We start from the raw sequence: 27,327 nt of genomic DNA, 5'->3' as shown, positions 1-27,327 counted from the left end.
AACAAATCCTTCGTAAAATGTATGGACCAATTTGCGTTAAAAGAGAATATAGGCGACGACGATAGCATGTTAAACGCATCAAAATACAACGTTTGCGTTGGCTAGGCCATGTTGTCGGAATGGATGAAGAAGTTGCAGCAAAGAAGTCTTTTAAAGCCGACCATAAAAGAAAATCCAACAGGGGTAGATCAAAACTCCGATGGCGTGACTAAGTGAAGAGCAACATCTCGAAACAGGGTGTCAGAAATAGGAGAAAAAGAGCAGAAGATCGAGGCGCTTGGGCATCTATTTTATGTTCGGCTAGAGGAATAAATTTTCTGTACTGGCCAATTAAAATAAGGTAAAGTAAGAAGATAGAAAATGTTCGGCCTTGCCCTTAAGACTCGAACCAGGTGCCTTTGTCAAAAGCCCTTGCTGTCCAGTTGTTTGTCGGCTAGTGGAGCCTGGCTCAGCGGCTGCACCAGTCGAGGCCTCAGTAGCTGACAACATGCTATGGCCTAATACCCCACCGCAGCTGTTAGGTCTTTGGAGTCCATTCTAAGCCTACTCCCGGGTTCTAGATCTGACGTTTCACTGGAAACAGACGCAGATCATCAATCACGAGTCACAGGGCGGGTCCACAGATTTTGAATAGTGGAATGCTCCATATAGAGTAACTGCAACGGCAGTCGCGGATAATCAGCGATATCGAGCGGAGAGTCTCTGTGAGAGGCCGGATGACACCGGCACCGACAAGGCGAGTTATTGCCGCATTTAAATAACCAATGACCTCCCTGTTCCTGCGGCGAACCGCTCTTTGGACCGGAACGAGCTTGTTCACCGATAGGTGCTTGAAATGAAAATGTCGTTTTTACAGCAATAACATCAATCACCTAATGGAGAACACTATCGCAGCTATCAGCTATAGCTTGAATAGGAAGGTTGCTTTTATATTTCGGGATTGGGAAACCCTAGTGATGCAATCTGCCAACTGACAGCTCTATCGTAAAGCTTGAAATTTATGAGGTTATACGTATTTAGAATGTTTTGACAATCCAGTGCTATTTGTGTTGTTTACAGTAACTTAAAAGATTCATCTCGCCCAAAAAATGGAATTAAATCGTGAACATTTTCGTGCGATTATTTTTTACAACTTTCGACGTGGATTTACTCAACAACAGTGCATCGATGAACTTAATTAAATTTTTGGCAATAAAGCTCCATCAAGGATCAGTGTTTATCGAAGGTATGGTGAATTCAACCGAGGTCATAATTCACTCCAAGACGAATTTCGTGAAGGTCGTTCAAAATCAGTTGTTGTTCCAAAAACCATTGACGCTGAGCGCCAACTGATATTGCAAGATCGTCATATGAGCTATCGTGAGATTGTGAGGCAACCTTAGGCATTAGTGGGACCAGCATATATTCAATATTGCATGAACATTCGACCGTCAAAAAAATTTGTTCGCGTTGAATCCCACACAATTTGTGAATCGTGACATCGTGACAGGTGACGAATCGTGGATTTACGCGTATGAGCCCGAAAGTAAACAGGAGTCGACTGTATGGGTGTTTCAAGATGAGCGAAATCCAACAATAGTTGCTCGCGCCTGAAGCACTTCCAATCATATGATTACCTGTTTTTTCGGAAAAACTACATATGTCGCAATCGTGCTACTAGAACAACACAACAATGTCAATTCTGAGTAGTACACAACCATTTGTTTGCCAGTTGTCTTCCAAGAAATCAGGAATACCAACCGCCGAAGATGGATCACTCTTCATTACGACAATGCTAGATCTCACACATCGGCTCAAATAAGTGCATTTTTATACCCTCCACCATAGGATGGGGGTGTACTACTTTCTTCAATCTGTTTGTAACTCCTCGAAATATTCGTCTAGACCCCACAAAGTATATATATTCTTAATCGTCGTGACATTTTAAGTCGATCTAGCCATGTCCGTCCGTCTGTCTGTCTGTCGAAAACACACTAACTTTCGAAGGAGTACAGCTAGCCGCTTGAAATTTTGCACAAATTCTTCTAATAAGTGTAGGTCAGTTGGGATTGTAAATAGGCCATATCGGTCCATATTTAGATATAGCTGCCATATAGGCCGATCTTGGATCTTGACTTCTTGAGCCACTAGAGGGCGCAAGTCTTAGCTGATTTGGCTGAAATTTTGCATGAGGTGTTCTGTTATGATTTTCAACAACTGTGCCAAGTATGGTTCAAATCGGTCTGTAACCTGATATAGCTGTCATATTAACCGATCTGGGGTCTTGACTTCTTGAGGCTCCAGAGGGTGAAATTCCTATCCGATTTGGCTGAAATTTTGCATGAAGTGTTTTGTTGTGACTTCCAATTACAGTGCCAAATATGGTACAAATCGGTCCATAACCAATTTTGGTTCTTGATTTCTTGAGCCACTTGAGTGCTTCTCCCATGATCTCCAACATACGTGTGAAATATGATCTGATTTGGTCTTTAGCCTGATACAGCTCCCCTATAAACCAATCTCCCTATTTTACTTCTTGAGCCCCTTAAAAGCGCAATTCTTATTCGATTTGGCTGAAATTTCACACATAGACTTCTACTGTGGTCTCCAATATTCAGTTTAATTAGCATAGCAATTCTTTTCTTGTATCCTTTGTTTGTCTCAAAAGAGATAACGCGAAAGAAATCGACGAATGCGATCCATGGTGGAGGGTATATAAGATTCGATCCGGCCGAACTCAGCACGCTTTTACTTGTTTAGCACTCAAAACATCGATTTGATAAGTCATCCGTCGTATCGTCCTGAATTGGCACCGAATAACTTCCTTTTATTCCCGTATGAAAAAATAAAACGAGAGGTCAACGCTTTTCAAAACCCGAAGAAGCGGTTGTTGCGTTCAGAATGCATGTTTTGGAGATACCTCAATCAGAGTGGCAAAAGTGCTTCGACAATTGGTTCAAACGCATGCAAAAGTGTAAAGATCATAATGGGGAATATTTTGAAAAACAATAAAGCGATGATTAATATTTGTTTTTGTACTCTTATCCCGAAATATAAAAGGCAACCCTCGTACCGCTTGACACTGACAGTATAACAATACAAATGCCTTAATCCGAATCACATATCACCTTTATTGAGCTATGAATTCGCTCATAGGGTTAAGGGTCATTTAAGTTTGGATATTATATGTACTTCATTCTTAAGAGGTTTTACTTGAGCCCGATACTCTTATGGGGATTTTGGCCGTGGGAAAACCCCAAAGTGATGGTTGGCGGATTTACGGGGTGGTGTTTGAATTTCGTGCTCTACTTTCAAATACTTTTCATTTGAGGCCCATATCGGTGAATATGTATGTCCGATTGAGGAGTGTTTTCGGGTGTGAATTGGTCCCTTAGAAAAAATTTCAGCATCGTCATCGTGCATCAGCATCGTGCTCTGTAAGGGGAGTTTATGGGATGAGGCCCCATAGTTGATTATCAAATTAGTTTTCTAATCTCAAATACCTTTCACTTGAACCACATATTGCGGTGGTCGGTACATTTTTACTCTTTGGGGGGTGTTTTGGGAAAGGGGAGGTGCCCCAAATACATGGTCTTACATTTCGATATCAGATTCATATTCTACTCCCAAATACCTTGATTTGAGTCCCATATCGCGATATTGTCATGGTCGGTAAATATGTTCGATTTGGGGGTGTTTTGGGGAGTGGGGCACCACCCCCTCACTTAGCCCTGAAAATAAATCAGCATCTCTACCCTCAAATATCATCTATTTGAACCCCATATTGCCATAAACCTCAAAATTGGATATCAAATTCATTTTCTTATCTCAAATACCTTTCATTTAAACCCCTATTGCAAAAGTCAACAAATATCTCCGGCCCTAGAAACTATCAATATCGAGCTCCACCCTCATGGTGAGCAAATACCTTCTATTTAGGGGTTGTTATGGTGGTGGGACGTCCCCTAAACAGTTGGTCCCGAATGTTGATATCAGATTCGTGGTCTACTCCCAACTACCTTTCATTTGAGCCCTCATATTTCCATAGTCGGCAAACATGTCCGGGGGTGTTTAGGAGAATGGGGTGGTCACTCAGTGACTTGGCCCTGAAAATATATATCAGATTCGTATTCTAATCTACAATAACTCTCATTTGAGCCCCATATTGCAATGGTCAGCAAATACGTCTTATTTGGGTGGTGTTATGGGGGTGACACTTTGCCGAATATTGATATCAGATTCGTGCTTTACTCCCAAAGACCTTTCATTTAAGGTCCATATCGATATGGTCGTAAATTTGTCGTCGTTGGGGAGGGGTGGCCCCAGAACACTTGGTCCCACATTTGGATATCAGATTCGTATTCTACACTCAAATACGTTTTATTGGAGCCCCACATTGACATGGTTGGTAAATATGTCCGATTTAGGGTGTTTTGGGTGGTGGTCGCTTAAACACTTGGTCCGACAATTGGATATCAGATACGTTTTCTAATTTAAAATACCTTTCATTTGAGTCCCATACTGTCGTGATTGGCTATTATATATATGGTAGGCTTTTGGTGTGGGGAGGCCCCCTTAGGTACCCCATCCAAAATTTGATATGGTCGTAAATTTTTACTCTTTGTGGGTGTTTTTGGGGAGCGTCGGCCCCCAAGCATTTGATCCCACATTTGAATATCAGATTTGTATTCTACGCTGAAATGGGTTTTATTTGAGCCCCATATTGCCATGTTCGGTAAATATGTCCGATTTAGGGGTGTTTTACCCGACATTTGTATATCAGATACCTTTTCTAATTTAAAATACCTTTCATTTGAGTCCCATACTGTCGTGATTGGTTAATATATATTTGGTAGGCTTTTGATGTGGGGAGGCCCCCTTAGGTACCCCATCCAAAATTTGGAAATCGCACCATTCATCTCAGAGATCTGGCATTTCTAAAAATTAGGGTAAGGGTAGGGTAGTGTCCGCTCCCCCTTCAGATATCAATAAATGAAGTAGCCTATTTTCACCGCGGGGCGATAATGCATCATCTGTGAAAAGAAAACTCACAACGGCAAAGTTAAACGAATCTTGTGAGGATGAACTGATTACAGAATCAGAAGACGAGGCTAACACAACAGTGGTGGAAGTTCTGAAGCCTAACTATGGTCCGGTTACAGCAGATAAATCTCCGCCAGTTATTCAACCTCTTTCTCAAATGCCGCCGGATGCATACGGAAACTCACAACGGCAAAGTCAAACGAATCGAGTGAGTATGAACTCCTGGCGCACTCCGAAGACACGGCAAAGACAACAATGTTAGAAATTCTGAATCCTGACTATGGTCCGGTTACTGCATATAAATCTAGGCCACGTCGGCGGAACTAAAAGTCTACTAATGGCAGGATGATTTCACGTGTTTCTTATCCAGGACCCATGAGTGTGTGAAGGAATGTGGAGTTCGTGGACTATAAATTCCTGTGTCTCCTATGTTTGAATATCAATTAAAGGGGTTAGCTGCTTATCGAATATATCATAAGCTCCAATCTGACGATTTGTTATAAAGGAAATAAACCGACAGGCATGAGTTGCCTTGGTATTAGAAGATATAAGCAGAAGGATATGCGACTGGAAAGTGTTGCATGACCACAGCGACTCGGATCATCAAATTTATTTCAGGCTTGGAGAAAACACTGCAGAAGGGGTCCCTCGGCTAAACAGAAAAAAGGCGAATTGGTACACATTATGCACGGCTATCCCTTCTAGACTTGAAAAAGAAGTGGAAACTTCTGAAGACATAGACATATTAGTCAAGCGGATCACGAAGGCCCTGAATGAATCACTTGTGTCAGAATGTCCCAGAGCCAAACCCAGGGGGACTCCAGAACTGGCTGGTCTAAGGAAGAGCTGCAGAAAACTTTTCGATGGGACGAAACCCACAAGGGTAACACTCGGTTAGGATGACTTTAGCGATAAGCTAAGAAAATACAAGGGTGAGCTGAGAAAGGCTCAGAACAAATCCAGCTCCGTTAAGGATGCATCCGAGGCCTCTATGATAAGGAAGATCATATACTCGACAACCCATTCCATAAATTCCTATTAGGGAAGGATAAATTCAAAAGTCAGAGAATAAATGGATAACGTCTAGTGAGGAAACACTGGAACTTCTCTCGGAATACAATCCAATTGACAACGTGGTTGCAGAAGAATTTGTCACTTGTGTCAATTGTGTCGAGTCTAAGATCCTTGGGCGATAAAAAAATATCGACTCCTTTAAGTGATTTTGTAAGTAGCACGGAATTCACGATTTAGGTTTTCTTTTTCGAGGTTACTTTTTATTATTTAGAGCGCACAACAAGCCGATTATTGGCTAAAAGAAGAGAGATAGACTCATTGATAAGTATATCGATCGACTCAGAATCACTTCCTGATTCGATTTAGCTATGTCCGTCTGTCTGTCTGTCTGTCAGTCTATCCATGTTAATTTGTGTACAAAGCACAGGTCGCAGTTTTGATCCGACCAGTCTTCAAATTAAGTACAGGCATGTTTTCCGGCCTAGAGACAAAGCCTATTGAAATTGCAAAAAAATCGGTTCAGGTCTGGATATAGCCCCCATATATATGTTCGTCCGATTTTCAGTAATAATGCAATAAAATGGTCATTTGTTAACCGATTCTCTCGAAATTTGGCAGGAAGGATTTTTTTTACTGCCGACATTACTGGTGAATTTCATGGAAATCGGTTCAGATTTAGACATAGCGCTTATATGTATATATCGCCCGATTTTCACTCCTAGAGCCACTGCAAGCACATTTATTGACCAATATTGCTAAAATATTGCACAACGCTTTCCTCGATGACTAGCACAATATACGTAGAGTTTGGTCAAAATCGGTTCAGATTTATATATAGCTCCCATATATATGTTCGTCCGATTTCCAGTAATATTGCAATAAAATGGTCTGTTTTTAACCGATGTTCTCAAAATTCGGCAGGAGGGATTTTCTCTTGCCTCTCAATATTACTGGTGAATTTCATGGAAATCGGCTCAGATTTAGATATAGCTCTCACATATATATATATATATCGTCCGATTTCCAGTAATATTGCAATAAAATGGTCTTTTTTCAACCGATTTTCTCCAAATTTATCAGGAGGGATCTTCTCTTGCCTCTCAATATTACTGGTGAATTTCATGGAAATCGGTTCAGATTTAGATATAGCTCTCATATATATATATCGCCCGATTTTAACTTTTAGAGTCACAGCAAGCGTATTTATTGATCCATCTTGCCAAAATTTGGCAAAACGCTTTCCTCGACGATTGCCACAGTATCTGAGCAGTTTGCTCGAAATCGGTTCAGATTTAGATATAGCTCTCATATATATGTTTGTCTGATTTTGAGAAATATTGCAAAAAAAGTAATCATTTGTCATCCGATTCTGTCGAAATTTTGCAGAAAGGATTTTCTTATGACTTTCAATAATACTGGTGAATTTCATAGAAATCGGCACAGATTTAGATATAGCTGTCATATATGTATATCATCCGATTTTCACTTTAAGAGCGACTGCAAGCGCATTTATTGACCAATCTTGGCAAAATTTTGCATAACGCTTTCCTCGACGGCTACCACATTATTTGAGAAGTTTGCTCGGAATCGGTTCAGAATTAGATATAGCTCCCATTTATACGTTCGTTAGATTTTGTGTAATTAGCCATAATGTTGTCATTTGTCAACCGTAGTTTTTACAGTTTGAACATATTTGCTCGCCGAGGTCCATCAAAATTGGTTCAGAATTGGATATAGCTCCCACATTGTAGGGTAGGTGTATGGTATTATACAGTCGACAACGCCCAACTTTTGCCCTTCCTTACTGGTTATGCATATGAAAGAAGATTAGTTCGTTTATATGGATCATTTTTTCATAGTTGTCCTATGACGATTACCTTAGACAAAGAGTATTTAATAATAGCAAAATCATACTTACCAAAAGTAGAAAATATATAAAACCTGTACTTGGCTACCTATCAAGAAGTAAAATTAAAAAAATCATAGATTCTCGTTAAATATTCCATTAATTATAGTCTTCAAAAATATATTTTCTGGTACAAAAAGAAAACTTACTTGGATTGATTATTTTTGTTATTAAGTTGAATTTTTAAAAAATTTCAAAAAACCTATATTTGTTTATTTAACAATTATTTAACAAATCAATTATTTTTTAGCAACAAAAATAATAAAATCATAAACCAGTTGTTATCACAGATATCATAATAAGCAAAAATGTTTAACTTTCATCCTTCCCAAAATAACAACATAAAACAATCAATAAATTTCTTAACAATTGTATCCATTGGACAATTGTTTAAAAAAAAGCTTGCGCTTTAAAATACCAAATAAAAAAAATCTAATACAACATTTTCTAAACGGCCCATTGCTGCAGTCTGTCAAATATTCGGCCAAATTAAGAGAAACAAAAAAGAATTTCAACATCGATAACAATCCCATACACATATTCGCTATATATTCATGATCTGATGAAGAGCATACACCTATGTAAAATACTAAGCAAAAATGTTGGCTTTTATTCAATGCCCTAAGTTTTAACAGCAGCGTTTGGTTCATCTCACTGTTGCAGAAATTAGAAATCCTTAAGCTTTTGATTAAGCAAAAAATAGTTACATATTTTTTTTTAAGACAGCAAAAAGGAAATCAAAAGACGCATAATCAAAGAAAAAATGTAAGGCCCAAAAGGTCGTTAGCATGCTGAGGGCTTTATGGAAATATTCTCAATATTAGCTTCAGAGTAGAGCAATCCCCATGGGACCTTCTGATAATATATAAAGCCATAATTAGGAATAGTACAATAAAAAAAAATCTATACAACATGCCTGTCTGCAGCCCAGCAGGTGAAGGTCCACTTTTCATTTTATCATACAATAAGTTAAGTGGAACTTTCTTCTTTAAGAATTCAAAAAAAAGAAGTGGAAAAATATAAAACTACTCGGAAAAAGTGATTGATTGATTGATTGATTGGTAATCAAAAATTGTGTAATAATTGGAAATTTTTATTATTTTGTCAAATCTAAAAAAAAAGTTATTTTACAAAGTATTGCTGCTGTGGCTGGTATTGAACAGCTTTTGTTTTATATAATTGTAGTAAATATTAGAAGCAATAGTTTTGTTGTTGTTGTTTTTTTTTCGTGCCGCTGAACAAAGTCAGATGGTCATACCCAAAGTTAGAGTATGAGCGCACACTGCATACCACACCGCGATGACACAAAGTAATTAAAGTTGTCTAACTTCAGAACTTGCTTAAATTTGAACTCCAATAACAATTGTTCATGCATTTTGGGATAATTTGCAAACGAACTGTAACACATAACTACCAAATTCATTGGAGGCCAATTTCAGACAAGTATTCATTTGTCTATAGTACGGCAAGGCCGCTTATATAATACCCTACACCACTGTGGAATGTAGAATAAGTATGATTTAATATTGTCTTAACAAATAAAGATATCTGATGAAAGCTAAAGTGGACAATGTACGAACTTACACGAAAAGTTCTCAATTCATGAGTAGTTTAAGTTGTATTATATATTATTGGTGTACTCGTATATTTTTGGGAACATTTGGGAAGTGAATGTGCAATTCAGTAGAAAGGAATTAAAAACCATGTCAACAGTACAGCTGGGCATTCAATATCCTATTTAAATAATCAACTATTTTGTTGTTCTTTCGTGTGTATATGCATATTCTAGTACAATACATACATACAACTTCAAAAAGATTTCTTATGATATTTATTCAGTATTTGTAATACATCTTTCCTAACTTCCCGTGATCTTGTAACAAAAATGGAATTGTAACTTCTTCCTATTACTTTTTTTTTCTAAAATTTCAATTTCTGAATTGTCCTACAAAACATTCACATTAACTTATTTTATACCATTTTAGGATATATTTCACCAGTTACATTACGAATTATTCTTCTTCTTGTGAGAAGTTTGCCCCTGTTCCTTAATGAAATGTTCCTGGGGAAATTTTGCATTTGCAGTAATAGCGAAGGTTGTTTATAATTCTGTGCTAGTAAAAACTATGTCGGGGAGCAAACAAAGATCGATGTTTTTCTGAGCTAGGCCTTGTTAAAAATATTGTGGTGGATTTATTTATTTTTTGAATGCGTCCAGAAGACCTTGATTGTTTCTTTTGGGCGCATTCACCAAATAACTATATCCACCACGATATTCTTAACAAGTCCTAGCTCAGAAAAACATCAAACTTTGTTTGCTCCCCGACATAGTTTTCACTAGGGCAGAATTATAAACAATCTTCGCTATTACTGCAAATGCAACAATCCATTAAAGAATGGGGGCAAACTTCTCACATATCAATGAGTGCAGTTCGATTCAAGTTTAAGCTCAATGATAAGGGCCCTCCTTTTTGTAGTCGAGTTCGAATGGTGTACCGCAGTGCGACACCTATTTTGAGAATTTTTCATATGGCATTGTTCTTCAGAAATGTTTTCAGCATTGGGGGACATTTTATGATGTTCTCGCCAGGATTCAAACTCAGGATTTAGGATTTAGCGTCATAAGTGGATATGCTAAACTCGCCATTACTATGTCCGTTAATATAAGAGAGATTGTGAATAGCAAAATAAATGAGAAAATTTACATAGGATTTGTCCAAAGATTTTAAGTTCATCAGTTAACACTATCCGTTGTGAAATTAGTAGTACTGAATCGTTTATGATGTGGAATATACCTCTAGGTGCAGCCGTATCCCCTCTCCAGTTAATACTCTTGAGTTTCGTTCCAATTAGTGACATACTGACAGGCCTGATAGCAGCGGTTCAGGACCGTATGCTTTCTAAAACTAATAAGGAAAGTCAAAAGTCATGCGGAGCAGACTATATACTACCCTAAATCACTGAGTCTATGTACATAGTACTTTTTAACCCACCACCATAGGATGGGGATCTACTAATTTAGTCATTCCATTTGTAGCACCTCGAAATACTTGTCTAAGACACTATAAAGTATATATATGCTTGTCGTCTCGACGTTCTAAGTCGATTTAGCTATGTCTGTCCGTCCGTCCGTCCGTTTATCGAAATCACGATAGAGGTCGAACGCGTAAAGCTAGCCGCTTGAAATTTTGCACAGATGCTTAATATCGATGTAGTTCGGTGGGGATTGCAAATGGGTCATATTGGTTCAGATTTAGATATAACTCCCAAATAAACCGATCTCCCGATTTGACTTCTTGAGCATCTGGAAGCCGCAATTTGGAAGCAGCAATTGTCTGATTTGGCTGAAATTTTGGTCGTAGTGTTATGTTGTGACTTCCAACAACTGTGGTACGGTCCGAATTGGTTGATAACCTATTATAGCTCCCATATAAAGTGATCTCCCGATTTGAGTTCTTGAGCCCCTGGAAGCCTAACTTTTGTCCGATTCGGCTGAAATTTTGCATGTGGTGTTCCGTTATGACTTCCAACAATTTTGCTATGTACGGTCCGAATTGGTCTATAACCTGTTATAGCTCCCATATAAAATAATCTCTCAATTTGACTTCTTGAGCCCCTGGAAGCCGCAATTTTGGGGTCGATTTGGCTGAAATTGCTCATGTGGTGTTCTGTTATGACTTTTATCTGATGTAGCTCCCATGTTAACCGGTCTCTCGATCATCCTTGTTCGGTTCCTAGAAGCCTTAATTTTTGCTGGATTGACAAAAATTATGCCCTTTAACTAATTTTATTGTGTATAAACTTGTAGCAGAACTCATGGTGGTGGGTAACCAAGATTCGGTCCGGCTGAACTAAGCACGTTTTTACTTGTTATACGTTAAACCTATGTTGAAATCTAGTCACATATTATTCTTGTATACCTATTGAAATATTGAATTGAACCTTGTAAGATTTTCTTACCATAGGACCTAATTTATGGCTTCTATAGCCTTTAAAGGCCACATCGAATGAAAGATGTATATCGGATCTATAATTAAATCTCAACCGATTTTTATGATATTTTGCACACGTATTGGGTCGTTAAATAAAATAGTGCTAAGTTTTGTAAAGATCGGACCAAAATTATGGCTACTACAGCCTTATTGTAGCAACTACGGCCTTTAAAGGCCATATCAGATAAAATATATCTATTTGGGAGCTATATCAAAATCTGATCCGATTTTTCCAAAATCAATAGCAATTTGACTTGGTCTAAATTTTATGAAAATCGGGCAGCAAATGCGACCTGTACTTTGATCATCAAGAATACATGGACAGACAGGCGGAGAGCTAAATTGAATCAGGAAGCGATTCTATGCCGATCGGTATACTTATCAATGGGTTAACGTTGCAAACAAATGCATAAAGTTAGAATACCCTGTACCACATTGATGGTGTAGGGTATAATGAAGCTTCCAAGAGGATTACCTTGCAACTTTTAAAAGTTTGACAATGGATGCCTCTACCACTTTATGTAAGGAATACGAGGGCTGACTATTATATTTTGGGATTGGACAACCCTTGTTTTGCAATCTGCCAACTGACAGCTCTATTCCAATGCTTGACATTTTTGAGGTTATACGTACTCAGAACGTTTTGACATACGAGCGCTATTCATTCAGATTCATCTCGCCCAAAAAAATAAATTAAATCGTGAACGAAACAAGTAAAAAGGCGTTAAGTTCGGCCGGGCCGGGATTTTTCATATAGTCGGCGTTGACAAATTTTTTCACAGCTTGTGACTCTGTAATTGCATTCTTTCTTCTGTCAGTTATCAGCTGTTCCTTTTAGCTTGCTTTAGAAAAAAAGTGTAAAAAAAGTAAATTTAATTAAAGTTCATTCTAAGTTTTATTAAAAATGCTTTTACTTTCTTTTAAAAAAATCCGCAATTACTTTTTGGGCAACCCAATATATCTAAAAATAAACCGATCTGAACCATATACAACATGCATGGCAATGTGTCAAATTTCAGTTCAATCGGATTATAATTGCGTCATTTTTAGGGCCAAGACTTTTAATCGAGATATCGGTGTATATGGCAGCTATATCCAAATCTTGATCGATCTGAGTGAAATCGAAGAAGGATGTTGAAGGGCCCAATACAACTCACTGTCCCAAATTGCGACGACATTGGACAATAAATGCACTTTTTCTGGCCCCAAAACCTATAACCGAGAGATCGGTATATATGGCAGCTATATCCAAATCTTGACCGATCTACGCCATAATGCTAAACTATGTCAAGGGGTTTAACCTAACACAATGTCCCAAATTTCGGCGACATCGGACAATAAATGCGCCTTTTATGGGCCTAAGACCCCAAATCGGAGGATCGGTCTATATGACAGCTATATCCAAATCTGAATCGATCTGAGCCAAATTGACGAAGGATGTCGAAGGGCCGAATATAGCTCAATTTCGGCGACATCGGATAATAAATGCGCCTTTTATGGGCAAAAAAACCTTAAATCGAGAGATCGGTCTATATTGCAGCTATATCCAAATCTGGACCGATCTGGGCCAAATTGACGAAGGATGTCGAGGAGCCTAACATAACTCACTGTCCCAAATTTCAGCAAAATCGGATAATAAATGTGGCTTTTATGGGCCTGGGACCCTAAATTGGCGGATCGATCTATATGGGGGCTATATCAAGATATAATCCGATATAGCTCATCTTCGAACTTAACCTGCTTATGGACAAAAAAAGACTCTGTGCAAAATTTCAGCTCAATATCTCTATTTTTGAAGACTGCAGCCGACGGATATGTCAAGATCGTCTTAGATTTTTACGCTGATCAAGAATATATATACTTTATAGGGTCGGAAATGGATATTTCGATGTGTTGCAAACGGAATGACAAAATGAATATACCGCCATCCTTCGGTGGTGGGTATAACAAGTAAGAGCGTGCTAAGTTCGGCCGGGCCGAATCTTATATACCCTCCACAATGGATCGCATCTGTCGAGTTCATTGCGCAGTATCTCTTTTTAGGCAAACAATGAATAATGAATATGGATGGAGGAGGAGGAGGAGCTATATCCAGTTATAGTCCGATTCGGGGCTCAAGAAGCAAAATCTGGAGATCGGTGTATATCGGAGCTGTGTCAAGCTATAGATCGATTCAGACCATATTTCATACGTATGTTGAAGGCCATGGGAGAAGCCGTTGTGCAAAATCCATGCCAAATCGGATGAGAATTGCGCCCTCTAGAGGCTCAAGAAGTCAAGACCCAAGATCGGTTTATATGGCAGCTATATCAGGGTATGGACTGATTTGGACCATACTTCGCATGAATGTTGGAAGTGATACCAAAACACCACGTGCAAAATTACAACCAAATCGGATAGGAATTGTGCCTTCTTTAAGCTCAAGAAGTCAAGACCCAAGATCGGTTTATATGGCAGCTATATCAGGTTATGGACCGATTTAAACTATTCTCAGCACAGTTGTTGGAAATGATACCAAAACACTATGTGCAAAATTTCAGTTAAATTGGATGAGAATTGCGCCCTCTAGAGGCTCAAGAAGTCAAGACCCAAGATCGGTTTATATGGCAGCTATATCAGGTTATGGACCTATTTGGACCATACTACGCATAGTTGTTGAAAGTGATATTTAAACACTATGTGCAAAATTTCAGTCAAATCGGAGGAGAATTGCGCCCTCTAGAGGCTCAAGAAGTCAAGACCCAAGATCGGTTTATATGGCAGCTATATCAAAACATGGACCGATATAGCCCATTTACAATACCAACCGACCTACACTAATAGGAAGTATTTGTGCAAAATTTCAAGCGGCTAGCTTTACTTCTTCGGAAGTTAGCATGATTTCGACAGACAGACGGACGGACATGGCTAGATGGACATAAAATGTCGCGACGATCAAGAATATATCGGGTTGCCCAAAAAGTAATTGCGGATTTTTCATATAGTCGGCGTTGACAAATTTTTTCACAGCTTGTGACTCTGTAATTGCATTCTTTCTTCTGTCAGTTATCAGCTGTTACTTTTAGCTTGCTTTAGAAAAAAGTTTAAAAAATGTATATTTGATTAAAGTTCATTCTAAGTTTTATTAAAAATGCATTTACTTTCTTTTAAAAAATCCGCAATTACTTTTTGGGCAACCCAATATATACTTTTTGGGGTCTCAGACGAATATTTCGAGTAGCTACAAATAGAATGACGAAATTATTATACCCCCCATCCTATGGGCTTATTGAAAATTTGTCAATGGCTGCAGAAATGGAACTGAGAGCATCAGAGAAAAGAAATTCCGCAAAAATTCTTCAATATTTAGGCACAGATTTTCCGTCAAAAGGCACTGCACTTAAAAAAATCACCAAAACAATCATGTTGCTTTTGATAACTATGCACGAGAGACAAGAGAACTTTATTTGTCCGAATATCCCTGTTACATCATGCTAGTGAGTGTACACAAAATTTTTTTTTGTGGAAAGGAAATAATTACATTGTGTATTGTTCCTATTGGTCAGCTTTCAGAGGAAGCTCAAGAGTCAAGAAACAAGGATGCAAGAAATTATCGTGAACTCTATACTCGAAACTATGGACATTTGAGATTCCAACATATACAGTGTCGCGAAAAACCTAAGCAACTTTCATTCACCTTATTTTAACATCGAACAAAAATGGGGCGGGAGAGGGAAACAACAACAACAAGCTGCTTCACCCTCCCGCCACCGGTTCTTGTTTCATGTAAAAAAAGGTGAACGAAAGTTGCTTAGGTTCTGCCCAACAGTGTAAGTGAAGTAGGCGTAAAAGAGCGCGGATCACGCCCATTTTTGTTTTGACCTTTCATATAACCACTCAGAGTATATATGCCAAATTTCAATAGTGTAGCCTCTTCCACATGGAAGTTATTAATTTTGACATCCAAAAGTGGAAAAAGTCACACTGTGTGGCGTGCCGCAGTGCGACACCTCTTTGGAGAGAAGTTTGTACATGGCATATTACCTCTCAAATGTAGCCAGCATTATGAGAGGATAACCACCGCTAAAAATTTTATGATGTCCTAGCCAGGATTCAAACCCAGGCGTTCATCGTCATAGGCGGACATGTGAACCCCGCTAGTACTATGTCCTTTAAAATAAGAGAGAATATGAATAGCAAGAGAAATGAGAAAATTTGCAATCAAGCAACATTGGATTTCATTGTCTTTGAAGTCGAGCATAATGACCAAACGAATGCAACATCCAAAGGAGAGATTGATAATTGAGTCTTGAAGAAAAGAAATTGCCAGTTCCTCAGACAAGTCAGGACACATGTCACTCCACTGGTGAACACGTTTCGATAATTGAGCTCCAACGTCCCAAAGTCTTTCCCGCATGTCCTACACATGCCACACCGATTTTGCATAAATGAGCTCGTATTCCTATGTGTCCCGTTATGATACCAACAGCTATACCTCGTCTAATAACTAAACCACGTCTTCTCATGATCTGGATCCCCTTACAGGATTTTTGCAGGACTTCGCAAACCGGAAAAACTTTGAGTTAACAAAGTTTATTGACGGCAGTCAGCTGGCCTTCACCGTCAAAATGTCGGTTCTTTCATTCCCCCTTACTCCGACCCAAACGGTGCGGATTTTGACATCCTCAGAGAAGACGCTAATCTCCTTCTTACACTGCAAGACTGTTTGTGACCTTGACCTCCTGGTTGTTATTGCCCTTATGGCAATTTTACTGCTCGTAAATATGTTCACACTCGGAGTCCTCGCGTTAGCACTACACCACCTCACGCATTCCGTGATCGCATGGATTTCTGCCTGTAGGATCGTATTTTGGTCAGGCAGTCTAAAACAGATCTCAGTCCCTGGGTTCTCAATGTAGACCCCAGGCCCACTCTGTCCTCTAGCTTTGATCCTGAGACGTAAATAAGTATTGGTTTAATCACGCTCCTGTAAAGTCAGTGGACTATTCTCGGATTCCGTGAGTGAGTGAGTCATGTTATTCTTCTCTACATATGAATCCAAATCCAGTGGGATATACCGACACAATGGTGGAGATTATTTTTTGAAATGGAGCCATATTTCAATTTCTCCCTCACATTTGCGTCAGACTCCCGTCTTCACCTGTCCACTACGCTTTAGCGCATCACGACTCATTTTCTCCGTCCATGACCCCACATTTACACCTTTAGCCTCACCTTTTTAAAGCCGTAGGACAGTTCCTTAGTTTCTCAACCTCATCATGGCGTTAGGCAAGAGGATGCGTGCAAGACTACCAAACATGGGATCATGAGTTCAATCATCTGCGGCTCCAAATTTATTAAAATTTGCTTTGAATGGTAATGGTAGAAGAGTGGCAGAGAAAAACGAATGAGACAAGCAGCTCGCGCAGCACAAAGAAATTAAAAACACCGCCACACCGAGAATGTGTATGCAGCACAAAACACATACGGTGGCTGGTTAAACAGTTTTTTGTCTTGCTTATGGATAAATTATTGTTGTTGCTTATGTTGACTTGCAAAGAGTCTCTTTCAACAACAAATTTGTACCTTCGATCACTGAGATTCAAAATAAATTGTTGCAGGAAAATTAACAAATTTCGTCGTCGTTTTTTTGACCAAAGTTGTTGTTTTTTAAAATTATTCTTATCAAAGTAAATGTTTGCGCCACATTCATCATTCATTTATCTGGGAGTGGAAGGCAGGCTCACTTTTGAACGAGTACATCCTATTTATGTAGGTAAACAAATGGGCCAAATTAATTCATGTTTAGATATAGCATCCATATGAACCGATATTCCAATTGACTTGAGATTAGGCTGAAATTTTATACGTTGAGGTTTGCCATGACTCTTTATACCCATTGATGACATTTTTATACCTATTGATGACTTTTTTATACAATTTGACATTTTTTCATCCCCCGGAGAACTTTAATTTGACTTCACAAATTCGGTGCGCTTAGCTAAGTGAATGCGATAAACTGGGTAAACGTAATCAAGTTTAGTGACTAGATCTAACTTTCGTGAGTGGTGTAAACTGTGTGAGTGAGGTTAACTTCGTATGTGTGATGAACTTTGAAGGAGTGATTTCGATTTAATGCGCATGCACACACAATAACAAGATTGGATTTTTGTTTTTGGATACGAGCCATTTGATCAACGAGACTTTTTGCTGTCTTAAGGAAGATCAGTTGGCTCATTTCATAGAACATGCATGAAGAATATACGAGATTTGAACTTTTATGATGGTCAAATTTAACATACTATAAGAGTACTGTTGTGCTTAACAATGGATCTATGCTAGCTGAATCATTAACCATTCTTCACTGCTAGAGTTTGATTGAACCCTTCAGATAAAAGGAGTTACAAGTTTATGCTGTATAAAAGATGATGTCCGGCTTGAATTCTTTTATATTCTCATTGCCAAAAAGAAAATATTGAATTCGATAGAAGTACAACATACCACCGTACGGCCCTTGAAGCCTTCACACCTGAAAGTATCCGATGAGATGGATTTCCACCAAGAATCGAAATGCGTCATACTATGGTTGGTGTTGTGGTATCTTCTGGCTTTACTTTTCCATTGCAAAATACTCTTCCCGATAGAGAGGAACAGATGGCAAACTTATCAAATGCTTTCATGGACTACTTCAAAATCGATGCTGTTGTTGTCTACTATTTCAGGGAGTATGATATACACAATATGCATAAAAGAGAAGCAGGATGCCTTCTAGTTCCTACCGCTGAACTATCCAGATCTCTTTCAAAAGTCCAACAACTGCTCTATGTTTATGTTCGTTAAGTGAGACAAATTTTAATATTGCGATATAACACCATATAGCATGGTTATCCAGGCACAGGATAACCATGAGCAGCACATGGGTTGGATCCTTGAGCTCCGATCTGTGTGTTTTTTCATCATTATCACGAGAAGCTTGGCTGGGAGCTACCTGGCGGGTCAACAGGTAGCGGATAGTGGAATGCTTCATACGGAGTAACAGCTATTGCTGACGCGGACTATCAGCGGTATCGAGTGGAGAGTGTCAATGAGAGGAAGGGTGGCACCGGTTCTTGCTTTAATACTGAGTGCTTTTGAAGCTCGATATGTCAAGGTGAGTTATTGGCGCCTTTAAATTACAAGTGGCTATCACGATTCCACGGCGATCGGTCTTATGAACCGGAAAGATTTTACTCACGTATAGGAGCTTGACGAGGATCGCCATCTCCACGTGAGAATGTGGTTACAACTACAGCAACCATACATCATTGAAGTATGACAATTGGAGTATATACCCAGTGCATGGCACACGGTTAAAGCCATCGACTTTTGCGAATGGAAAGAATTGCCTTTGTTGCCCTTTCCAAAATGTTTAATTCGAAGTTCCATTGCATGTTTGATTTGTATTTTCTGTGGAGAAGAATGCTCTGGTCTTAGACGGATCAACGCCTAGACTGCTTTCGGTACCCCACTTCGCACGTAGAGCTTCTTGAGTATATCTGTAGGAGTGCTGCTGAAACTTCCCCCAACCCTTTTCTTCCAAATGCAAATTGGAAACTTCTCACATATCAATGAGTGCAGTCCGATTCAAGTTAAAGCTCAATGATAAGGGGCCTTCCTTTTATAGCCGAGTCCGAACGGTGTGCCGCAGTGCGACACCTCTTTGGAGAGAAGTTTTACATGGCATAGTACCTTACAAATGTTGCCAGCATTAGGAGGGGAAAACCACGGCTGACATTTTTTCTTTTCTGATGGTCTCACCAGGATTCGAAACCAGGCGATCAGCGTCAAAGGCGGACATGCTAATCTCTGCGCTACGGTGGCCTCCCTACTGTAATTTACTGTTAGTGGCTATTTTCCAAAGTTGAGGAAACAGTAGACTTCTTTGAGAGGTTCCTCTGCTTTCCCATCTTTTTTAAGATCCCAAGCCTGCCGTAATGCATCTTTTAGTTAGAAAGTTATTAAAAGATTTTCTTACGGTAGTGTTGACGAATAGAACCTACTGCTACTTCATGATTGACGCACCTTCAATGTCAAGACAACGAGAGAACCCTGTGTGTAGACGACTAGGTCATGAAGTATTGTTTCAGTGGACTTATCCTTGGACTTGATTTGGACCAAATTCGTCTAAGTCTAATAAGTACAAGTCATTGTTCAATTTTGTAAAACAAAATATTGATCTTTTTGATAGCTATATCCAATTATAGATCGATCTGAGCCATAAAGGACACGGATGCCGAAAAGCCTAACATAAATCACTGTGTCAAATTTCAGCGAAATCTGATTGTAAATGCGCCTTTTATGGGGCCAAGACTTTAAGTCAAGAGATTGGCCTATATTGCAGCTATATCCAAATCTGGACCGATCTGGGCCAAATTGCAGAAATATGACGAGGAGTCTAACTCCACTTATTGTCCAAAATTGCGGCGCCATCGGACAATAAATGCGCCTTTTATGGACCCAAAATCCTAAAACCAGAGATCGGTCTGTATGGTAGCTATATCCAAATCTGGATCAATCTAGATCAAATATATATATATCCAGATCTGGACCGATCAAAGCCAAATTGAGGAAGAATATGGAGTGGTTTAATACAACTCGCTGTCTCAAATTTCAGCAAAATCGGATAATAAATGCGCCTTTTATGGGCCTAAGACCTTCAATCGGCGGATCGGTCTATATGGGAACTATAACAAGATATAGTCCAATATAGCCCATCTTTGAGCCCAAAACTGCCTATGGACAAAAAAAGAATCTGTGCAAAGTTTCAACTTAATATCTCTATTTTTAAAGACTGTAGCGCGATTTCAACCGACAGACGGACGGACATGGCTAGATGGTCTTAGATTTTTACAACGATCAAGTATATATATACGGAAATGGATATTTTTATGTGTTGCAAACGGAAAGACAGAATATGCCCATTCGGTGGTGGGCATAACAAGTAAGAACGTGCTAACTTTGGCCGGGCCGAATCTTATATACCCTCCACCATGGATCGCATTTGTCGAGTTCTTTGGTCGGATATGCTATTGTAGCTATATCAAGTTATAGTCCGATTCGGACCATCAATGAATTGAACCTTGAAGGCCATAGTAGAAGCCATTGTGTAATATTTCAGTCCATTCGTATAAGAATTGCGCCTTGTTGGTGCTCAAGAAACAGAATCGGGAGATCGGTTTATATGGGAGCTGTATCAGGCTATAAATCGATTCAGACCATATTGGACACCTATGCGGAAACTCATGGGAGAAGCCGTTGTACACAATTTCAGTCAAATAAGGTAAAAACTGCGCCCTCTAGAGGATTAAGGATTCAAGATAGCAGATCGATGTATATGGCAGCTATATTAGGTTATGTACCGATTCAAACCACACTTGGCACAGTTTTTGAAAGTCATAACAATTCACTTTATGCAAAATTTCAGCACAATCTGATAAGAATCAAGATCCAAGATTGGTTTATATGGCAGCTTTACCAGATTATGTGCCGATTTGAATCAAACTTAGCACAGTTGTTGGAAGTCACAATAAAACACTTTGAGCGAAATTTCAGCCACATCGGATGGTAATTGCGCCCTCTAGTGGCTCAAAAAGTCAAGATCCGGGATCGGTTTATGTGGCATCTATATCAGGTTATAGACCGACTTAGCACAGTTGTTGCAATGGAACCAAAACACTTCGTGCAAAATTTCAGCCAAATCGGATGAGAACTGCGTCCTCTAGTGGCTCAAGAAGTCATGACCCAAGATCGGTTTATATGGCAGCTATGTCAAAACATGAACCAATATGGCTCATATATAATCCCCACCGACCTACACTGACAAGAAGTTCAAGAAGATCAAAATTATATACTTTATAAGGTCTTAGACGAATATTTCGAGGTTACTACAAACGGAGGCCACCGTAGCGGAGAGGTTTTCATGTCCGTCTTTGACGCTAAACGCCTGGGTTTGAATCCTGGCAGGAACATCAAACATTTTTCAGCGGTGGTTATTCCCTCTTAATGCTGGCGACATTTGTGAGGTACGTTGCCATGTAAAAACTTCACCCCAACGAGGTTTCGCTTTGCGGCACGCCATTCGGACTCGGCTATAACAAGTTGGTCCCTTATCATTGAGTTTAAAATTGAATCGGACATCACTCATTGATTTGAAGTTTGCCCCAGTTTCTTAATGGAATGTTCATGGACACACCATCCTATGCGTCTTTAAATAGCCTTGCCCGAAGGTCAATTTTCATTTTCATTTTTGATTTCTGTCTTTAATAACAAAACGGCGAAGCGGCTTCAACCAGCGACTTAAGGTTTGAAGGCGGCATCTCTGAATCGTGTGCCATATATAGGGAAGCCATTTAGTAATGAGACTTGTTAATTTCAAGGCTGGCTACTACTAAATCATCAGTGCTTAGCGACGGAAGAAGAAAAACATTTAGACTACTCTTTGCAAGAATACAGGCTCTGTGTCTACCATTCCCCGTACCCTTGAGTAGTTGAAATCCCGGAATTCTTAGTCCGCGAACCAATCCTCCACACACCCATGGTTCCTGGATAGGAACCAGGTCCAATCCCCCTGCCATCAGGAGGACCTTTATTGCTGCCAATGGTGTAGATTTATCTGTAGAAACCACCACTGTTGTGTTAGCCTCGTCTTCTGATGCCACCAGGAGTTCATCCTCACAAGATTCGTTAGATCTTGTCATTATGAGCTTCTGTACGCAGGTGAGAAAGCTGTGGAACCACTCTTCCTCAGGACACTGAACACTTGTAGTGTGGACAATTTCTCCTTAGATGCTTCACTAGCTGCTGCTGGAAAAGTACTTTTTAAGTTCCGTGCTTCCCGCTGACGCATACCTAGAGCCCACTCCAACTGGATGACCCACCCACATGGGGCTTGTCGGGTCCCGTTTCGATGCAGGGGGATTGTGGCAGGGGGATTTTCAATCTCCTGTAATCCGCCAGACTTTAGCGATGTTGTCGATAGTTCCTCAGGCAAGTGTTCAGCAACAACTGCTGAGTCGTCTCCTGATTCCCCAACCCCACCGCTTCTATAGACCGTCAGTTTCAACTTGTTGACAATCCCTGCAGATTTGTTGAGCTCTGCGAGACAGCCGGAGTTTAGTACGAATACTGCATGTCTGCGGTCACCATCAGCCTCATCCAGTTGGTGGTTGAAAGATTGGGATTACATTCCCTTAATATTCCAAGTATCGTTTCATGATCTGAGGGAATTCTTGGTATCCAAGTATGCGCCATTGGTCAAGAGGAAAGAATATCTTCCTTCTTGACTAAATGTAGTCCTACACCTGCAAGGACATCGGAGTATACTGATGATGGTCCATTGACTTTCCCACTCTAATTATTCCAAGGTATGCAGCCCTGTTCTTCTCTCTTGTCACCAAACTGTCCCTAGCGACATAAGCAAAGGTTCTTGGACCTATCTTACTATTGTTCGCCTTAGTTCTTTTAGGCATGGGATGCTCTCCAGGTTACCGCAGCCTTTTGGCTGACTGCATTGCAACTTCCGAATCTAGGCGTGTATTCTTAGGGGTAGCCTGTGCAGCGAATTCTCGAGCCCAATTTAGGTAGTCTCCCTATTAGTGACAGTCTTAGAATCATTCGCAACAAGCCTCTTAATGAACCTGAGAGCAATGCGTCTTCTATTATTCCAACCTCTTAAAGAGCGTGTTGGTTTGTCGGGGAAGGCCTAGGGCCTAGGCAAATTATAGGCATACGAAGATAGAATAGGGTCGGCCTTGTCCTTAAGACTCGATCCGGATGTCTTCGTCAAAAGCCCCTGCTGACCAATCGTCTGTCGGCTAGTGGAGCCTGGAGCTGCCGTTCCACCGGTCGACGTTTCAGTAGCAGACAACATGCTACGGCCTGATACCATCACCGCAGTCCTTGGGGCTTTGAAGTCCATTCTATGCCTACCCCCTAGGCATAGAATGGACGATGATCATAAAGCTGTGATCATCGAACACTTTCCAGTCACATATACTTCCGCTTATGTCCTCCGACACAAAGGCAACTACTATAGGACACGACCGTCCTTTTTCAATGACTAATTCTCATTTTGCTTCAAAATGACTCCCAATTTCTTATTTGAAAACAAGTAAGAGCGTGCTAAGTTCGGCCGGGCCGAATCTTATATACCCTCCACTATGGACCGCATTTGTCTAGTTCTATGCGCGGTATCTCTTTTTAGGCAAACAAAGATAATTGAATAAGAACTGTTATGCTATTGGGGCTATATCAATTTATAGTCCGATTCGGATCATAAATGAATTTAGAACATTTTAGAATTCATTGCGTAATATTTCAATTCATTCGAATAAGAAATGCGGAAGCTGCAATCATCCCGAAACTTCCAAGTCACATATACATCTGTCTATGTTCTGCAATACTAAGGTAACTACTAAAGACACAACCATCCTATTTCAATTTGGTTCGCTGACTTATTCTCATTTTGTTTCAAAATGACTCTCAATTTCCTATTTAAAAAAATCCATTTATCGAACTTAATAATAAGACATAAAGTTAAAGATTAGTATATCTTACTAACATTAAAGTCTAAAAATTCTTTAATAGCAAGGAGAAAATCTTGTACTCCTGTCGCTGCGCTGCCTAATGTTTCAATATTAGAATCTTTACCTATCCTAGTATTCCGAATCTTGAAGTCGATGATGGTTGCGTCATTGGGTCCCTGTTTGTTAGGCTGTGTTGGGTTTCTTGCCACTGCACTGCCCAATATTCTAGTATAGGATCTTTGCTTATTCTAGTCTTTTCAATATTGAGAGAGGTCGTTATTGTCTCGTCGTCAGCTACCAGTTCGTTGGGCGGTATTGAGTCACCTCCCACATTGAGTCTTTAATATCAAGGAGAAAGTCTTGTACTAAATCAATTGTTTGCTTAAATATTAAAATCAAGAAGAAAATCTTGTATCAAAGCAATTGTTTCCTTAAATATTGGAAAATCGGATATCTTTAAATTAAGTTCATTATCTTTGGCTTAAATCTTTAAAGTAAGGAGAAACATTTCTTCAGTTTGTAATAAACTGGAAGGGAAAACTATCAACAAGTAATGCTAATGGGCCAAAACGACTACCAGATGAGACTTAAGTAATCTTGGGTTTGTCTTATGAAATAGTCTTTTAGTTGGAACTTAAGAACATTAACTAAATTTGAATAAAAATGAACTAAATTTATTTTTAAGACTAAGATGTTTCTAAAAATTCTTTAATATCAAGGAGAAAGACTTGTACCAAAGCAATTGTTTGCTTAAATATTAAAATCAAGAAGGAAATCTTGTACCAAAACAATTGTTTCCTTAAAAATTGAAAATCGGATATCTTTAAATTAAGTTCATTATCTTTGGCTTAAATCTTTAAAGTAAGGAGAAAAATTTCTTCAGTTTGTAATAAACAGGAAGGGAAAACCTTTCAACAAGTAATGCTAATGGGCCAAAACGACTACCAGATGAGTCTTAAGAAATCTTGGGTTTGCCTTATCAAATAGTCTTTTAGTTGGAACTTAAGAACATTAACTAAATTTGAATAAAAATGAACTAAATTTATTTTAAGACTAAGTTTTGCTGTACTACATAGGGGAGTTTGAATTTTATTTATGTTTTATTTGAATCCTAACTATAGATATAGTCCTAGCTCTCTACTTTATTGAGGTATTATACCTTATTCTGATATTTGCCAGCTAAATCAGAGTTTTTTAAAAATATTTCCTATATTTTTTTTTTAGTTTTTTTGGTTTTTTTTTATGTAACTTTTTAATGTTGTATATACACATGTTGGTATGCTCCTCTTGCATTGGTTTATTGTTTTTTTTTTGTTTGGTAAGGATATAAACATCTATTTTGTGGTGTAGGTTATTATATACAAATCGTTTGTTTTGCTATGCTGGCATTAACTTACCTTGGCCATATCGGTTATTGTATTGGCATTATCCATGAGTTTGCGTTGATCCATCTTAACTTTTCGTAACCTATATATATTTTTTTTTTGGTTTTTTTTTGGGTTTTGTATTTTTTTTTTTGTGGTAGTTATAGTAAAAAAAAAACAAAAGGAAAAGAAATCAAAATAATCCAAAAAATAAACAAAAAAGAAGCCATTATGAATAATAAGTTGAGATGGTTATAGGTAGATGGTTAGTAGTTGTGTTTTCTCTTTTTTTTGGTTTTTGGTTTACTTCTTAGCATTTTTGCGATATTACAGTTCAGTTGCTAGATGCAGTTTTTTTTGTATTTGATGGGTTTGTTATTTTTTATAATTATTTTGTTTTTTTTTTTTTTTGGGTTAATTAATTGCGTTGGGGTTGAAAAATACTTTGCGATGGAAATGTTGAATTTCGTCGTTAAGATTGCAGAAATATCGTATCTCAAAATAAACCTAAAAAGGAAATCCTATATGCAGCAAAATGAAAATATAGTTACAACGCACACACACGCACACACACACACGCACGCGCACACAAACAACAGCTAGGGCTAGGAGTCAGTTTCCATGTGACACAATAAAAAAAAAAAAAAAACAATCAACTAAGAAGAAAAAATGCTACCAAAACAAGGACCAGTTTAGTGTTGAGTTTGGTGGGTGGGGGTGTCTGAGGTTTGGCTAGAAGTTTTAGTTTCAGCAGAGGGTCTGGTTGGCTGTTCGGTTGTAAGGTTGATAGGTTAGGTTGTTTGGTTTCTGCAATCTTAACTGTAACGAAATCTTTTTGAGAAACTAATATTCAAAGTGAAAATTGGAGTTTACATTCATGTGTAAGTCCACCACTAGATTACGTACATACGTTACGTAGGTCCATGATATCATGACATTGACAATGACATATCATAGACCCAAGTCTAAAGCTCACTAAATATCTGAATAAAAAAAGTAGGGTGAGGGTGTATTTTGGCATTTGTAAGGAGAGACAGACAGAGCGAGAGAGAGAGACAGAGACAGACACAGAGCGAGAGCAATAATAGCGATAGCAAGAGAGAGAGAGAGAGATAACTGGACAGAGAGCTGGGGAGAGAGAGAGACAGACATAGTTGTAGAGAGTATAAGTGATTTAGAGCGGGAGAGAGACTAGTTGGTGAGTGAGGTTTTCTTTTTTGGTAGGTACGGTGAAGAGAGCGTGAAAATAGAGTGTTTGTTATGGCTGATTGGGGCAAAGTGGGGGCCTCCAAAACTGTGGGTTTTTAGTCAGGGCCAAAAAAAAAAAATAGATCAGTGCTTATATTATTTTTTCTTTTTCATGATTTTTTTCTCAAATTGTTAAGGAAAACGAAACAACAACATTTGTGACCTTTTTTTTTAAAGAAAATTATTTTGAGATACGAATTTCTAAAAAATTAACGACTCTTCTTGTCTTTTTGTGTTGC

General features: G+C 38.9%; 1 protein-coding gene across 21 annotated transcripts in view; it reads right to left on the bottom strand.

Moving 5' to 3' along the window:
• The window catches only part of LOC106089068 (small conductance calcium-activated potassium channel protein), a 965,076-nt gene that overhangs the window by 35,180 nt on the left and 902,569 nt on the right, over positions 1-27,327 (bottom strand). For all 21 annotated transcript variants that reach the window (XM_059367773.1, XM_059367771.1, XM_059367763.1 and 18 more), the window contains one exon: positions 25,874-25,943. In XM_059367773.1, the coding sequence (XP_059223756.1) occupies positions 25,874-25,943 (70 nt within the window). The remainder of the gene's footprint in view (positions 1-25,873; positions 25,944-27,327) is intronic.

This window comes from Stomoxys calcitrans, chromosome 4 (assembly GCF_963082655.1).
Source record: "Stomoxys calcitrans chromosome 4, idStoCalc2.1, whole genome shotgun sequence".
Lineage (NCBI taxonomy): Eukaryota > Metazoa > Arthropoda > Insecta > Diptera > Muscidae > Stomoxys > Stomoxys calcitrans.
Note: the sequence above shows the minus strand (reverse complement) of the source record. Positions and strands in the feature narration are given on the sequence as shown.